Source organism: Peromyscus californicus, unplaced genomic scaffold (assembly GCF_007827085.1).
Source record: "Peromyscus californicus insignis strain IS unplaced genomic scaffold, ASM782708v3 Scaffold_1__1_contigs__length_55948999, whole genome shotgun sequence".
In the NCBI taxonomy this organism is placed as follows: Eukaryota; Metazoa; Chordata; class Mammalia; order Rodentia; family Cricetidae; genus Peromyscus; species Peromyscus californicus.
Window position 1 is genome coordinate 48,346,619 of NW_026294492.1, and position 16,495 is coordinate 48,363,113.

Sequence of the window (16,495 nt, forward strand, 5' to 3'; positions counted from 1 at the left end):
AGGCAAGATAATCCTTTGCCTCAGTCTTCGGGAAACTCCCAGAGGGGCCTCAGGCAGGCCCCACAGCAAATCCAGTTCAAACCTTTCCTGCAGTTGTAGAGGAAACCCCTACTCAGAGCAATTAAATAACCAAATGCCTATTGGAATAAATTATGCTGGTTGGGATGATGAAACAGAGAGAATAGGAAATTCAGGAAAAAACATAAAGAAAATTTTTTGGCAAACTTCTATAAATGAACAAAGACCAAAATTAACAATAAAAATAAATGGTGTTTTGTTGTCTGGTCTGGTAGACACAGGTGCGGACATTACCATAATTGCACCAGAATTTTGGCATCCAACTTGGCCTCTTCAGGAGGTAAACATTCAACTGTTAGGAATTGGAACATTATCTCAAGTGAAACAGAGTGCAAGATGGCTCGAATGTATAGGTCCAGAAGGACAGAGAGGAAAATTAAAACCATATGTGGCTAACATAACTATGAACCTGTGGGGACGAGACCTGTTACAACAATGGAATACTCAGATTAACATCCCTCCAATCTCAGAAACAAATCATAAACTAGCACATGTTTCTGAGAGAAATATTAGAAGATATTATTATACAAGAACAGGGCACAACAACTGATGATCTGCCAAAGACACCAACAGCTCTACCTTTAAAATGGTTAACAGACAAGCCTGTATGGGTTCAGCAATGGCCTTTAACAACAGAGAAACTCCAGGCTTTAGAAGAGCTGGTAGAAGAACAGTTAAATGCTCAGCATATTGAAGAATCAACCAGTCCTTGGAATTCTCCTGTATTTGTTATTAAAAAGAAATCTAGTAAATGGAGAATGGTAACAGACCTTAGAGCAATGAACAAAGTAATTCAGCCAATGGGCTCTCTACAATGTGGAATTCCTTTGCCTACTCTGTTACCAAAAGGATGGCCTCTCATAGTTATTGATTTAAAAGACTGTTTCATTTCAATACCCTTACAAGAAAGACAGAGAAAGATTTGCCTTCATGGTGCCTACTTAAAATAATTCTCAACCGGTTAAAAGACTTCAATGGAGGGTCCTCCCACAGGGAATGTTGAATAGCCCAACTCTGTGCCAATATTTTGTACAACAGCCATTGGAAGTGATACGTAAAAAATTTCCTAAATCTATAATTTATCATTATATGGATGATATTTTACTAGCTGACTCAAAGGTAGATACTTTAGAAAGAATGTTTGAAGAAGTAAAGAAAATTTTGCCTTGCTGGGGATTACAAATTGCTCCTGAAAAGATACAAAGAGGAGATTCTATTAATTATTTAGGATATAAAATAGAGCTACAAAAATTAGACCACAAAAGGTACAAATTAGGAGAGATAGACTACAGACTCTTAATGACTTTCAAAGATTATTTGGAGATATTTCTCATCTAAGAACTATTGTTGGGGTAAAAAATGATGAACTGAATAATTTGTTCAAAATCTTAGAAGGTGACAAGGACTTAAATAGTCCAAGAGAATTATCACCTGAAGCTGAGAAAGAATTGGCCTTGGTAGAAAAGAAAGTACATGAAGGGCACGTGGATCGTATTGATCCAAAGCTGGATTGCATTTTGGTTATTTTACCTTCTAGGCATTCTCCTACAGGAATATTAATGCAGAGGGAAGATATTATATTGGAATGGATATTTTTACCTAATAAACCAAATAAAAAATTAAAAACTTATGTGGAAAAAATCTCTGACTTGATTTGGAAAGGAAAATTGAGACTTCATCAATTAGCAGCAATAGACCCAGCAGAAATTGTCATACCTTTAACTAAAGAGGACATTGAAAAATTATGGACAGAAAGTGAACCTTGGCAAAGAGTTTGCAGTAATTTGTTTTGGAGAAATTAACAGCAAATATCCCAAAAGCGATATAATTGATCTTATAAAGAGAGCTGATTGGATCTTGCCTCAAACTGTATGGGAAAAACCCATATCTGGAGTTCGTACATTTTATACAGATGCCAACAAACAAGGAAAGGCAGGTTACAAATCAGAAAATTTAAGTAAAGTGGTTCAAAGTCCTTATAATTCAGTTCAAAAATCAGAATTGTAAGCTATTCTGTTGGTATTAATGGATTTTTCAGAACCTCTCAACATAGTAACTGATTCTCAGTATGCTGAAAGAGTAGTATTACATATTGAGACTGCAGAATTTATCCCTGTTGCTTCAGAATTAACTTCACTATTTATTCAATTACAAGATACAATCAGGAAAAGGAGTCATGCTTTATATATAACTCACATCCGATCCCATACTGGTCTGCCAGGCCCTTTAGCACAAGGCAATGATGAGATTGATATATTATTGATAGGAAATGTGCTGGAGGCCTCAGAATTTCATAAAAAAAAAAATCATGTCAATAGTAAAGGTTTAAAAAAGGATTTTTCCATAACCTGACAACAAGCCAAATAAATAGTAAAGAAATGTCCTACTTGTTCCTTCTACAATCAAACGCCATTACCAGCAGGATGTAACCCAAAGGGTCCTCAGAGGAATGAAATCTGGCAGATGGACGTGTTTCACTTTGCAGAATTTGGAAAATTGAAATATCTACACCATACCATCGATACTTATTCAGGATTTCAATGGGCAACTGCTTTGAGTTCTGAAAAAGCTGATTCTGTAATCACTCATTTGCTAGAAGTTATGGCCATCATGGGTATACCTGCACAAATCAAAACTGATAATGCTCCATCATATTTCTCTGTTAAAATGAAACAGTTTTTTTGCTTATTACAATATAAAGCATATTAAAGGCATATCACATAATCCTATAGGCCAAGCAGTTATAGAAAGATCAAACAGAACTCTAAAGGATATGCTAAATAAACAGAAAGGGGTAATAAACCCCCCCAGAAATAGACTGCATAATGCTCTATTAACTTTGAATTTTCTCAATACCAATGAGAAAGGAACAGCTGCAGAGAGACATTGGATAATAGAAAAAACTACAGAATTAAATCAGCCTATATACTTTAAGGATGTGCTGACCTCAGAATGGAAACCAGGATGTGTGTTACATTTGGGACAAGGTTTTGTTTTTGTTTCTACAGGAGTAGATAAGCTGTGGATACCATCAAAATTGATAAAGGTTCGATTTGAACAAGAGAGACCTCTTAATTAGAGGAGGTGATAGTTCATCAACCAGCATAACCATCACTTTAAACTAACTTATACCATTAACACATACTTTTTCATTTAATCAGATAATAACTTACCAAAAGGGAACATCCCCAAAATTAGTCTTGGGGAAAGGTTTTTGTTTTTGTCTTTTAGGAGAATGAAGGTTAAAGAATTCGAAGAACACTGGACAAATGAGACAACTGAAGGAAAAGGACAAATCATCCATCCCAGGAAACAGAGTAAAATGGCCTATTGGTATATCATCTATAAAATTTTATAAGTCTTCCTACATGTTTGTTTCTGCTCTTCTCTAAAGACATTTAACACTATTGTTCTTCTTGTAGTCCCAGTTCAATTAAAATTTAAAGCTGACTTTGGAGTTGGAGAATGGCTCTCTCCTTCTTTAAACTCAAGCATGTTTTTAAAAGGAAAATGCAAACTCCCTGTATCATGCCAGAAGAAAAGAGCCATCTTCTGCTATGGGACAGGAGAAAAGCCAAATTAATTAAGGGACTATTCTATTACTAATCTCAACTCTTTGATTCTATTCTGGTTCTTTAAACTTTTCTTAAAGTATAAATTTTATATCAAAATTTACAAGATTCATATATATATATGCATTTTAAACTTTGTTAAGATATGAATTGTCATATAGAGTACTAACTAATTCTAGAAAAAAGGCTTAATTAGCTGCTTATATATGTCTTTGTGTCCGAGTCTCTTATCAGTTTTCTGCAGGAAATCACGGCCAGGCCTAACATCAACTGAAGTCTCCAGGAAGAAGATGGGGCCCCACAACAACAACAATTCCTCGTGGACAATAATAACATCACTGAGCTGACAAACATCATCTACAGATCAGCTTTGAACTACAAACTGCTCAGAGCAATTTTGAGAGGGCTAGCTGAGATGATCCAGTCTCAAAGACTACTTGAATAAGGACTTGAGATAAACCCTGAACTTTGGCATTATACACAGACTGGATAACCAAGGATATAGTTACCTTTCCTAGAATTTGACAATTAACCTAAAATTTTTCTTTTCAGGATAAAGATACCTTTGCCCATACCCAGCAGGAAGCAATTTTAAGAATACGACGCCCACATTCCCAAAGAGGTGGTGTGGGTTGAGTTAATTTTTTTTTTTGGTCTTTTAATGTGTTTTGGGTCTGGGATAATTTTCATTGATTAGGGGGGTTGGTTACAAGTTGTTGTCAAGGGTTTAAAAAAGGGCTAAGCAAAGGAGATTAGATTTAAGGTTCTTGTTTTTTAAAAAAAAGAAAAGAAAAAGACAATTACTAGTTTTAAATACTTTCATTGGATTGGATTTTTTATATTGTATACAAATTATATATATTGAAATTGATATTGTTAGAAAATGCTATCTGTATATTTCTAATTATACTTATACCATTCATTTAACAATGTAATGCAATTTTCTGATCCTTGAATCTTATTATTACCAACTATTAGGATATAAAGAAATGAAAGTTAGAAGTTAAACAATATAATAGAACTTGTAGTCATATTAGTATGTTTTCAAGATTGAGCAGATATATTTTAGATAGACAGGTCATCTTCAAACCCTTTAGAGATCTACAGAATATGGCATTTAAAATGTTTTAATAACTTAGAAAATTTCTCTTTTTGTTATGACTATGAGACATGTCGGCTCCTGGCAGTACCAATCTACTTCAGAGAAAATATGGGCATTGAAAAAACTGCATATGGAGTTAACTTTCATTGTGGCAAAAGTTAGCCACTGGACAACAAAGTATCCTCGAATCAACTGCTGACAAACAGGACAGACAGGACACGAAACAAAGGACTACTGATTCTTGCCAAACAAGTGTGGTTATGGCTTGATCAAAAAGCATCTTCTGAGGCCAGGACAATATAGCACCATCCCTGAAGTGGCCTTCCCAATCCAGAAAAGGTACAGTGCCCTTTTCTTCGAAGGCAGCTTAACAGGCAGTGGGCCGATGGCTTCTGATGTGCAGTGGAACAGCAGCTGAAACAGTTATTCTTGAAGAGTCACTAAACTCACACCTCTCAATAGTAGACTGGCATTTAATAGAGGGATATGGAGAAGAACGGGATGCTGAGATGAAGCCACATATACACAGCCAAGAAGAATGGACATCTGAATTCAAAAACCATCAACAATTTCCAGAATTTAAAATCCTGAATCATGACAGGACGCTAGTGGAATTCAGGTATTTCTGGTACATGGACTGCTCTCACTCAACATGAACTTGTGTACATCCTACTTCACAAATGAGTCTGTCAGATATGCTAAGCCTATAGGCTGAAGATGATGCCCCAACACTGCAGAGAAACCTCAGGTGACTGTCCAGGCAGCTGGCTGTTTCTGTCAACTCACATTTTTTTTGGAGGCTGCTTGCATGCATTTCCTGTTTTTATTTTTTATTAGGTAATATTATTTCCTTCTTGGGTCTCTGAGGGAGTTGAAGATTAGTTAGTTAGAGTTGAAGATTAGTTAGTTATAGTTGAAGATTAGTTAGGATAGAAAGTGAATTAGGTACATTTTGGACTTACCAAAATAGCATAGATAATGGAATTATTTTCTCTGAATTTGTCAAATACAAATGGACTAAACATTTTTAGGTATTTATTACTTGTATATATATGGTATATAGTTATTGTACTTTTGTATATAGTTTTTCTTATGTTAGTTATAACCTTTTTCCTTTTTTCTTTTTATTAAAATACAAAAGGGGAAATATGGTGATATTTTATTTGTACTGAAATGTGATTTTATTTGTATGTTAATAAATGAAATTGCCCGGGGGGGGGTCAGAGCTATTAGCAAGCCATAGAGAAAGCTGGGCAGTGGTGGTGCACGCCTTTAATCCCAGTACTTGGTAGGCAGAGCTAGGTAGCTCTCTGTGCGTTCAAGGATACAGCCAGCATTGGAGACACACGCCTTTAATCTCAATACCAACCATAGAAGACCTGGAGGTCTGTACAGACAGGCAGTGACTAGGAGGTCATGTGGTTGGGTTTACAACTAATGAGAAAGCAGAACAGAAACTCTATAAAAACGACAGACACAGGAAGTAGGTCTCTTTCAGAGAGGTAGGACAACAGCGAAAGTGAAGGGTAAGGTTTTTAGCTCTTAGCTATTGCTCTGACCTCTGGGCTTTCATCTCTGTATTGGCTCTGTGTTTCTTATTTAATAAGACGGTTGGTTACATCTACAACGCATCACTTGCACGATTATTTAAATAAACCAATGGCTGGGTCTCATTCAAGGGCTGTGGTTCAGTTGGTCTGAAGTTTAAACAGGAGTCAGAAGTTTTGTGAGCCACTGGTTGGCAGGCAATGTCTTCTAGACATGGCAGGACTGTTGAACTCATGGACAGCTACTCAGGTTACCTGCACAAGATCTAGCTAATGAGAATGCTTGCATAGAGCCAGGAGGAGCTCACAAGCCCCAATCCATAGCTGAGGAGCTCATGACAGTTGACGGCTGCTTGGGGAGGTAAAGTCAGTTTTCTTGAGGAGTGTGGCCCCTGGTAGGGTGACCATGCTCTAGGGGATGGCCACACGCACATCCACACAGAAATAGCACTAGTGGGTCTCAATGGGTCAAAAATAAGAGTCAAGTCAGTACAGGGTTGTGGTGGTGAATGTCTGGGAAGAGTTGGAAGGAGGGTATGATCAAAATACATTGTATGCAAGTATGAAATTCTTAAAGAACAAATAAAAATATATTTAAAAATGGTAATTTGAAGTTCTACCTATTTCCCTGCAAATTTGACAATTTTGTTCTTTACAGATGAGTAAAATTCCACTGTGTACTTGTACTGAAATGTTTTTATCTGTTCAGGGGTTGATGGATGCTTGACAGCTCTCACACAGTGGCTATGGTGAGTAGCGTTGCCACACACATGATGTGTGGATCTCTGGGTTAAAATCCTTTATGTCTATTCTCCAGCAGGGTCTAATTGGGTCACATGACGCTTCTATTTTCAGTTTTTTGAGGAGCCTCTATAGGAATGCTCACAGTAGCTACACCATTTTACACTCTCACAATCAGAGTGTAAAAGTTCCCTTACTCCCTGTCCTCACCAGAATTTCTTTCTGGTTTTATTGGTGACAGCCACACTGACTCGGGAAAGATGGAATCCCAGTGAAGGTTTGATTTGGCATCAGAAATTTAAAATTTTTTCCTGGTGTTTGAAGGGTACATCTAAGATTGAGAACCACCTTGTTTAGCAGTTGTATTCAAGGATTAGGGCCAGGGCTGTGTGCACAAAGACTGGAGTTGGGGGACAGCGCTTTGGCTGTGCTGCTTTCTGAGTACCTACCTGTTACTTTGTCCACAAACTGGGGTGGTAAGGTATACTTCGTAGGGCTATGCAAATGAGATGTAGCTAAAGGAGTCTGTCTGATTCACAAGGTTGCCACCAATAATTGCCCCAAAGTAACAATAACGTGCACCTATTAGCTTTTAATAATAATAATAATAATAAGTATGTGTGTGTGCATGTGTGTGTCGGTGAGCTTGTCACAGCACACGTGTGGAGGTCAGAGGACAGCTTCTGGTGTCAGTTCTCTCTTTCACCTTTCTGTAAATTCCAAGGATGGAACTCAACTCACCAGCCTAGCACTGCGAGCTGTAGGCCATCTTGCCAGGGTCCACCGCACTGACTTTTATTCCCCCGCTGGGCTCTGTGCAGATCTCTATAAGGAGCCCCAGTTCTCAGAAGAACTAATGGGCTGGAAGCAACCAGTCAGTGCCATCTGAGAGGAAAAATACAGCTCCACATTGTCCCGTGTACTGTCCTGATAGCAAGGGATACTATTAATTACAACAGTAACAGCAATTACGGAAGGTTCCGGTTTGCACAGCGGTTCACGTTGCAGAGAGCGTTCCCACGCTCTTGCGCGCTTAGCTTTGCTCAGCTGTAATTTTCTCTCAGGTCAGGCTCAGAGAGGGAGAGGGGCTAGCCCAAAGGGACACAGCAGAAGTGGCCAAAGCCAGAGAGGTGCACCCGAGGGAGAAGCTGGCCAGTGAGTGGTGGCGGGTGGTCACCCGACGCTGGCGGTCTTCCCTCCCCCTGCCTCAGATCCACGCTGAGGATGTGGGCTCCGGCGGCGCAGCGCTAACAACGTCGGGTACCCTGTGCCTCCCAAGGGGACTTACTGGCCTCGGAGGACTCGGGAGGGGCAGGGGGCGGGCTCGGAGGCGCGGCTCGGCGCAGGGGCGGAGGCTGTGTGCGAGAGGCCGGTCACCCCGCCCGCCCCGCGTCCCCCAGCTCCTGTGCCGCTGCAGCAGGGGGACATCCCTGAGGGGGTACCGCCCCCCGCCCCGGCCCCCTCGCCCCCTGCGCCCACGTGAGCGCAAGACCAGCCCGCATCCCTCGGGTTGCACAGCGCGTCCCGGCTCCGCACCGGTGTCCTGGTAGTCCGGTCCCCAACGCAGATTCAGCGCGGGTCCCTGGCGGGTCCTGGCGGACCCGGCCGGGCGCTTCCAAAGGTTCTGGCTTCTGCATCTGGGCGCAGCGCGCAGGCGGAGGCGCGGGCAAGGCGGCCCGGCTGACCCAAGGCTGGTGAGTGGGACGTTTGCCCTTGCGCGGGGCTGACTCTGGGTCTGAGGCAGGTGGGGGTCCCCTGTGCACAGGTCCCCACTTCCTCGCTACCATTCCTTAGCTCTTCCCCGTCCCTTTACAGGTGCTGAGCCTGCCTCTGCCCTTAGTCACCCTGCTGAGTTTCCTGTCGATAGGTCCCTGGGTCTCCTTCCCATCTCCCACACTCCTTATTCAGTAACCCTAGCTCTCACATAGTCCTGTTTCCAACATTGAATCTGACGCCTCTCCTATATCTTGGGCTGGACTCCCTCTTCCCTACCAGAGGTTCATAACCTAGCCCCAGCGATGTCTGCTGTGATTAAGACTGACCACCATTCCAGGGGAACTGGGTATGGAGATGCTGCGTGCATGGTTGTATGTGTGTGATTGAGTTTTGGGTGAGATTGCTTTTCTAAAGAGGTGTGTGTAGCTAAGTGCTTGAATGTTGAGAGTTTTGTGCTCTCAAGTGTGTGCTTGTGTACCTAAGAATTGTGCGGATGTCACTGTCCATGTAGTTTCATTTGCATGGGGTATTTGTGCAGGAGACTCAAAAGAGTGTGGCTTTGAGTTTCATGATGTGCATGGCAGTGGCTGGTGTGTGTGTGTGTGTGTGTGTGTGTGTGTGTGTGTGTGTGTGTGTGTGTATCTCTGCAGATGTTGTATGACTGATGCTGGCTGCATGGGGTTGCATTTCTGAGGGTGTGTGAGTGGTTATGTGTCTGCTGGTGTGCATAAATGTAGCAGATGTTTGTGTGAAATTGTGGAGGAATGGTGTGTCTGGTGTGCCAATATGAATTTGCATTTCTGAAGGTTGTGTGTGGCTGTTTGTCTGAAGAGTCTATGTGGGACTGTGTGTCCATAAAGGATTATGTAGGTGTCAACTGCACACAAGATGTGAGGCTGTATTCAAGTGTGTGTGTGAGATGAACTCATTTCCTATCCTGCCTTTCCTCCTGTCACTCACTCCTCCACTTAGCACAGCATCTATCCACAATTTAGCCCACCATTGTTTGTGTAAGAGAAGACCTTAGAGATGGCTTAGTTATAGGTCTGAGAACAGAGGGAAGAAAGAAAAAACAGGAGGCCATTTAAATTCACAGCTTGAGGGCTGGAGAGATGGCTCAGTGGTAAAGAACACTTTCTGCTCTTGCTGAGGATCCTGGTTTGATTACCAGTTCCAGAGGCTCTAACACCCTCTTCTGGCCTCCACAGGCACCAGGTGAGTTAGATGCAGGGCAAACACTCACATACATAAGATAAAAATAAGCTCATCTTTACACACACACACACACACACACACACACACACACACACACACACACATCTCTACAGCCTTAGACTACATCAACAAAAAAAAGAAAACAAAAAATACAAACAAACAAAAAATCTTTTCTGCACATTCCTTTCCTGAAGGATGAAGTTAACCCAGCAAGGTCACATCGTATCACATTCTGATTTGGTTAAGAAGTACCAACAACTCTCCACTTCTTTCCCTCAATCCCTCCCCGCACCCCATTAGAAGACAAGAGCTCCCTGTGTAGCCCAGGCTGGCCTGAAACTTGCCATTCTGCTGCTGTTTCTCAAGTGCTGGGATGATAGCCCTGCATCACCACGCCAGGCTCACACAAGTCTGTTTTTGGATGAACCTTCTATCCCAGGACAATGACTGTTTTGTGGAGTTGGTGCCATTGCACATCGACAGCCAATGTATAAGATGTTAATGTAATTGTACATTTCTTCTCCCTCGGGGCTTATTATGACACACCATGGTCCCTTTAGATCATTCGAGGTCTTCTCCCCCATTGCTTTCTGGCCATGTTGGCGGTGGCCCTTAGCTTTGGATATCATCTGTTTAGTGAGACAAGCCCTTCACTTTCAAAGGCCTCTTAGTCTTGAAAGTCTGACCCTTTTTTGAGCTTTAGGGCTCAGAAGGACCTTCCTGTCTTCCCCTTATCCCCAAGGGGTGGCTGGCATGGCTCATTACACTTGAGAGTTGAGGGGACAAGGGGTGAGACCCATCTGTTAACCCTTTACCTTGCAGAGGTTGGAGATCCTGGAAAGGCCATTTTCAGACTAGGTAGCTTAGGAGACAGGGGCTGAGAGAAGGCCTAGAACCAGAAAAAACCTGAACAACTGGCTCCCTGTATGCGACATGCCTGACAGCTCCCGGGGCTCTTCCCAGGTGGAGGATACTTTCAAGTCAAGTATTATAAAAGGTTGCTTTAAAACATTTATTGCATTTTAATAAGCATACAAAGGGTTCGTTTTCATTATAGCATTCCCCCAAATGATTAATGCTAATTTTATAAGCTAGACACACAGAGTCAAATCCTGTGTGACCTCATTCATGTGCAAGCTACAGATCCTGACCTTGAACAAACAGAGAGTAGAATAGCGATTATGAGAGGGGAGACAGGGAAGAGCGGGGTGATGAGACTGTTCAACAGTTTATTCTTTTATAAAGGATTAGAAGACAGGAGCTGGAATGTTCCGGGCTAATGGGGATGAAAGTGCTAAGGAACTTGATCTGGCATCTTGGTTTGCCTTCTTGTTCTGAGAGGCTTCGCTGTGCCCTGTGAGTGGGAGCAATGATCACATGTCCACTGAGACAAAAGGGAAGTATTAACATAGTGACAAATCACAGCTGTATACGTTTACCTTGATCTAGGCAGGCATGGTGAAGGTGTGGAAGACAGCCTTGCATTTGAGTTCAACCCTGTACCTTTTGGATTTCTGCTTATTTATTGAATTGTTTTTAATTGTTAATTACTCCCTGCTGGCCCTTCTCTCCCTCTAGTTCTGGGATGGGACTCAGGGCCTCATGTACTCCTGAGCCATGCCCTATTACTCCATCACTCATGTGTGCTTTTACTAGCCTACAGTCAGCCTTTAAAAAAAATCACATTTATTCAGTGTGTGTGTGTGTGTGTGTGTGTGTGTGTGTGTGTGTGTGTGTGTGCACAAAGCAGTCAAAGGACAATCTGTGGGAGTTAGTTCTCTCCTTTCACCGTGTGGGGCCAGGACTGAACTCAGGCCATCCAGCTTGGCAGCAATCCTCTTTACCCATCAAACCACCTTGTCCTCCCCACCCCCACTTCTGCAAATAGTTTGTTTTGTGAACTCTATTCCAGCAACTCACCTTTGCCACTGAAGATTGAGAGCACCTGCAGAACTACACAGTGAATGAACGCAGCTGTGTGCCAATACCATGATTAAAAAAATGCCAACAACAGAGATACCAGGCCAGATTTGACTCACAGACTATCATGTCAACTCCCACACTATCTAGTTGTTTTTAGGTCTCAGAGAATTTGTTCCAGACACACCCTCCATCCTAGGTAGACTACAAACCCCTTGTATTTCAAAAATCTTTTACATAAAATGGCATCATATTTGCACAGAATGCATTCCTGTCTTCTTTCATATTTAACTCATCTCTACATTACGTTTAACGCCTAGCACAGTGGGTAAAGGTGCTCCTCACCAAACTTGAAGTCCTGTGTTCAATCTCTGAGACTTACATGGTGGAGGAGAGAATGGACTCCCAAAAGTTGTCCTCTGACCACACACATGCAGTAATAAATATAAGAATAACTCCACCTAGCACAACTTCAATACTGTGCATAGTTGCTATGCTGTATTGTTTAGGGAATAAGAGGAAAAGTCTGTTCATGCCCAGTAGAGGTGCAAATTGAACAACTTTTTATCAATTGATTGATCGATTTTTGGTGCTGAGAATTAAATCCAAGCCTTTGCACATGCTAAACTCATTGATAACTATCATTGATTTAAAAAAAATTCTTTTGAGGCTGGAGAGATGGCGCAACATTTAAGAGTGCCTGTTGCTCTCACAGAGAACCCAGATTCTGCTCCCAGCACCCACAGGGCAGCTCACAACTCCCCGTAGCTCTTGTTCCGGGGGATCCAAGGCCCTTTTCTGGACTCCGTGGTCACCGCACACACGGTGCACATATATACATGGAGTCAAACACTCACACACACAAAGTAGAAATTATTTTTATCTTTTTAATTATGTGTATTCACGTGTAGCTATGTGCACTTGAGTTCAGGTGACTTCAGAGACAGAAGAAAGAGTTGGACCCTCTGGCTCTGAGCCACCCGACCTGCCGTCCTTTCAAAGAACAGCAAGCGCCGGGCAGTGGTGGCGCACGCCTTTAATCCCAGCACTTGGGAGGCAGAGGCAGGCGGATCTTTGTGAGTTCGAGGCTGGCCTGGTCTAGATGAGCGAGATCCAGGAAAGGCGCAAAGCTGCACAGAGAAACCCTGTCTCGAAAAACCTAAAAAAAAAAAAAAGAACAGCAAGCATTGTTAACCTCCGAACCGTCTCTCCAGCCTTACCGTTGAGTTTTAAAAAGTATTCCTTGGTGGTTTCATACATGAGCACATGTATATTTAGATCATGTCTACCTCTCTTCTTTTTCCTCTTCAACTCTTCTTCACTCCTCCTGACTCCTCCTAACTGCAGGTTGCTGCCTCCTCCTCCTCCTTATCTTCCCTTCCTCTAAAGAATCCACTGAGTCCATTTAGTGCTGCCCCGATGCCCATGAGTATAGGCACCAACCACTGGAGCACAGGCAACCTATCATGGGCCACACCACTGAAGAAAACTGCCCTTTCTTCCTCCAGAACCCATCAACTGTCAAGAGCTCTTGAAGCTAGATGTGAGCTGATTGATTGACTTTCTGATATGGGGGTCTTTATACCCAACTCAGGCTGGCCTTGAACTCCTGCTTCTGCTGTCTCAGCCTCCTAAATGCCGAGATGATGGGAGTGCAGCTCTAGGCTTGACTCAGTGAACACTTCACATCCAGTGTTGGCTTTATCTGAGGAGGTTGATTTGTGGATCTGCAGAGCCAGCTGCCTGGACTGCAGGAAAGAGACAAGTGTTCAGGCCCCTGACTGGTTTGGACTCCGTTGAATGCTCTTGGGATTCATAGGTGATTTTGAGTTATCATTTGGTAACTAGTAACATGATGTCACGAGGATAGGGAGAGACTGCTCATCTTCTGTGCAGTCCTGTGCCTGTGAATGTTCAGAGCAAGGTGAGAAGCAACACTGTGGCTTCAGAGGACCAGTTCATTTGGAGCAAAATCCTGAATGGGGCTTTGCAATGAGAAGCAGTTGCAGGATACAGGGCATGGAAAGCCTAGTCAGGCGACCTGTCTTTTGGAAGCAGGTGGAGAACTGAGACAGATACAGAGGGCAGCCATCTTAGAAGACAGCCACGTGGGTAGTGGCATCAAAACAATGCTGCACTGGTGGTGCATGCCTGCAATCCCAGCTCCTTGGGAAGCTGAGGGGATCAGTACTGAGGACTGAACTTGGGGTCTTGAACATGGCAGGCAAGTACTCTACCACTGAGCTATATAGTCTGGCCCTCTTTAAAAGGGAATTTTATTTTCAGTTTTGATTGTGTGTGTGTGTGTGTGTGTGTGTGTGTGTGTGTGTGTGTGTGTGTGTGTGTTTGTACATGTGAGTGCAGGTACCAATGAGGCCAGAAGGGGGCATAGCAGTTCTGGGCTGCCTGATGTGGGTGCTGGGAATGGAACCCTGGTCCTCTACAGAAGCAATATGCACCCTCAATCACTGAGCCATCTCCCACCCCTTGCCCAGTAGCTCTCTCTTTAACTTTTTATTTTGAGACAGGGTCCTACTAAGTTGCAGGTGCTGGCCTTGAACTTGTAAACTGCCTTCCCCCACATCCTCTAGAGTAGCTGATATTACAGGGCTGTCAAAGGCTGTGTCAAAAGCCACAGTTTCTAAGCTGTTTTGTAACTTCCAAGTGTTCGGCTGCTAAACAGACTGGCAGGTTTTATATTTACGTGCATTTTATTTAATTCATGGAAAACACATCATCCCATTTTGGTTATCTTTAAAAAAGTAAGTCAAGTCGGGCGGTGGTGGCGCACGCCTTTAATCCCAGCACTCGGGAGGCAGAGTCAGGCGGATCTTTGTGAGTTTGAGGCCTGCCTGGTCTGTAGAGCGAGATCCAGGAAAGACGCAAAGCTACACAGAGAAACCCTGTCTTGAAAAACCAAAAAAAAAAAAAAAAAAAAAAAAAAAAAAAAAAAAAGTAAGTCAATAAGGATAAATAAATACGGACACATGTAAAGAAGGGACACAAAGTCTGAGGTTTCACTCCAAAAGAGGGTCATGAACCTCAAGCTGGGACTAGAATTGTCATCATTTCTTTCCCAGCGACCCCTCCCTCACAACATTGTTGTCCTGGTCACACACACACGGAGCAGCCACATTAGTTGGGTGCCACTGTTTCCCAGGCACCGGCTGATTATGTCCTTGTGAAAAGTCGACTATGGGCGTCTTCGGGCTGGACACCCAACTACTGTGGTTAGGGCGACTAGCCTAAAGGTGCCCTTTCAAGAGCTCTTATGCAATGGAACTTCAGCAAAGGCCTGGCACTTTAGTTTGAGAGCTGCAGCAGCAGCTCCCAGTTGCTTGGGATGATCTCAGTGAAGGAGGCTGGAGGCAGAAAACGTGTGTGTGTGTGTGTGTGTGTGTGTGTGTGTGTGTGTGTGTGTGTTTTCTACACTGTCTCTAACCACCCTCTCTGGTGTTTGGGTCCGAAGACCTTAACCTTTTGTTGCTGGGATAAAAACTGAATCCGATCCAGGGCAGGGTCTCAGTCATCCCTGCAAACAAGCACATGGGCATCGCCCCTCCCCTGACTTCTGAGCTGCAAGTGCCCGCCCCTCCACTTACCCACTCCTTTCCCGGACTCCTCCCTCACCAGACCTGGTCTCCTCTTTCCTCGGCAGAAACGCGATGAGCAGCCACGGCAACAGTCTGTTCCTGAGGGAGAGCGGTCAGCGCCTGGGTGGCGTGGGCTGTCTGCAGGGCCTGCAGGACAGTCTGCAGCAGAGAGCACTGCGCACGCGCCTGCGTCTGCAGACCATGACCCGAGAGCACGTGTGGCGCTTTCTGCGCAGAAATGCCTTCATCTTGCTCACAGTCAGCGCTGTGATCATTGGTGAGCTCTGCTTCTGGGAGGCGGGACTTCCATTAACTACTCACCCTCTCTGGTGCACTTATCTCACAATCCCCTAGCCCATCAGAGGACTCAGGTAGAGAGGGCACATACACACGCAAACACAGTGGGTATGGGCATACACAAGTACACTGAACAGACATGCACTTTATGACTACACACAGAGAAGGATAAATATATCTTACATATGAATATATCTTACATATCTTAATTTAGAGGTGCGGTCACATAAACTGTGCTAATGTTCATAAAAATATGCAGCTATCCATCATACCCTTGGGAGATTGATTCTGGCAAACACTACCCCATTTTATTTAAGGAACTTGATTGTCTATTGGTTTGGGTATCCACAAGCATTTGTTATCTATGGCTGCTCAAGTCCCTTAAATAAAATGGGGTAGTGTTTGTATAGGATCTGTGGCTATCTTGCTCTCTAGGTTACCTGTAACACCCAAAGCAATGTAACTGCTAGGTAAACAGTTGTTATACTGTATTGTCTAGGAAATATTGATAAGAGAAAAAAATCTCTACATGTTCAACAGACACAACTTAAATAATTATGTGTAGGTTGTGTAAATTAATGAGTTCCTCATGACATCTTCATATCTATATACAATATGCTTTAATCATATTCTTTTTCCTTCACCCCCCCTTAGCTAGTCACCCCCTGCTGGTCCCTTTTCTCTTCCCAAACAGCCCCCCTTCTGCTTTCAACA

At 43.1% G+C, this 16,495-nt stretch overlaps 1 protein-coding gene and 1 long non-coding RNA gene across 2 annotated transcripts in view; one reads left to right on the top strand and one right to left on the bottom strand.

Annotated features, from left to right (window-relative positions):
- Positions 1-8,075: 8,075 nt before the first annotated feature.
- Positions 8,076-16,495, top strand: part of Slc1a6 (solute carrier family 1 member 6) — a 28,374-nt gene continuing 19,954 nt past the window's right edge. Inside the window, exons 1-2 of the mRNA XM_052746777.1 lie at positions 8,076-8,734; positions 15,550-15,761. Of these exons, the coding sequence (XP_052602737.1) occupies positions 15,557-15,761 (205 nt within the window). The 5' untranslated portion in view covers positions 8,076-8,734; positions 15,550-15,556. The remainder of the gene's footprint in view (positions 8,735-15,549; positions 15,762-16,495) is intronic.
- On the bottom strand, positions 12,765-15,590 carry LOC128115744 (uncharacterized). The gene is made up of 2 exons (XR_008220283.1): positions 15,494-15,590; positions 12,765-13,050 (listed from the first exon to the last, which is right to left on the bottom strand). It is a non-coding gene; the product is annotated as an uncharacterized LOC128115744 (long non-coding RNA).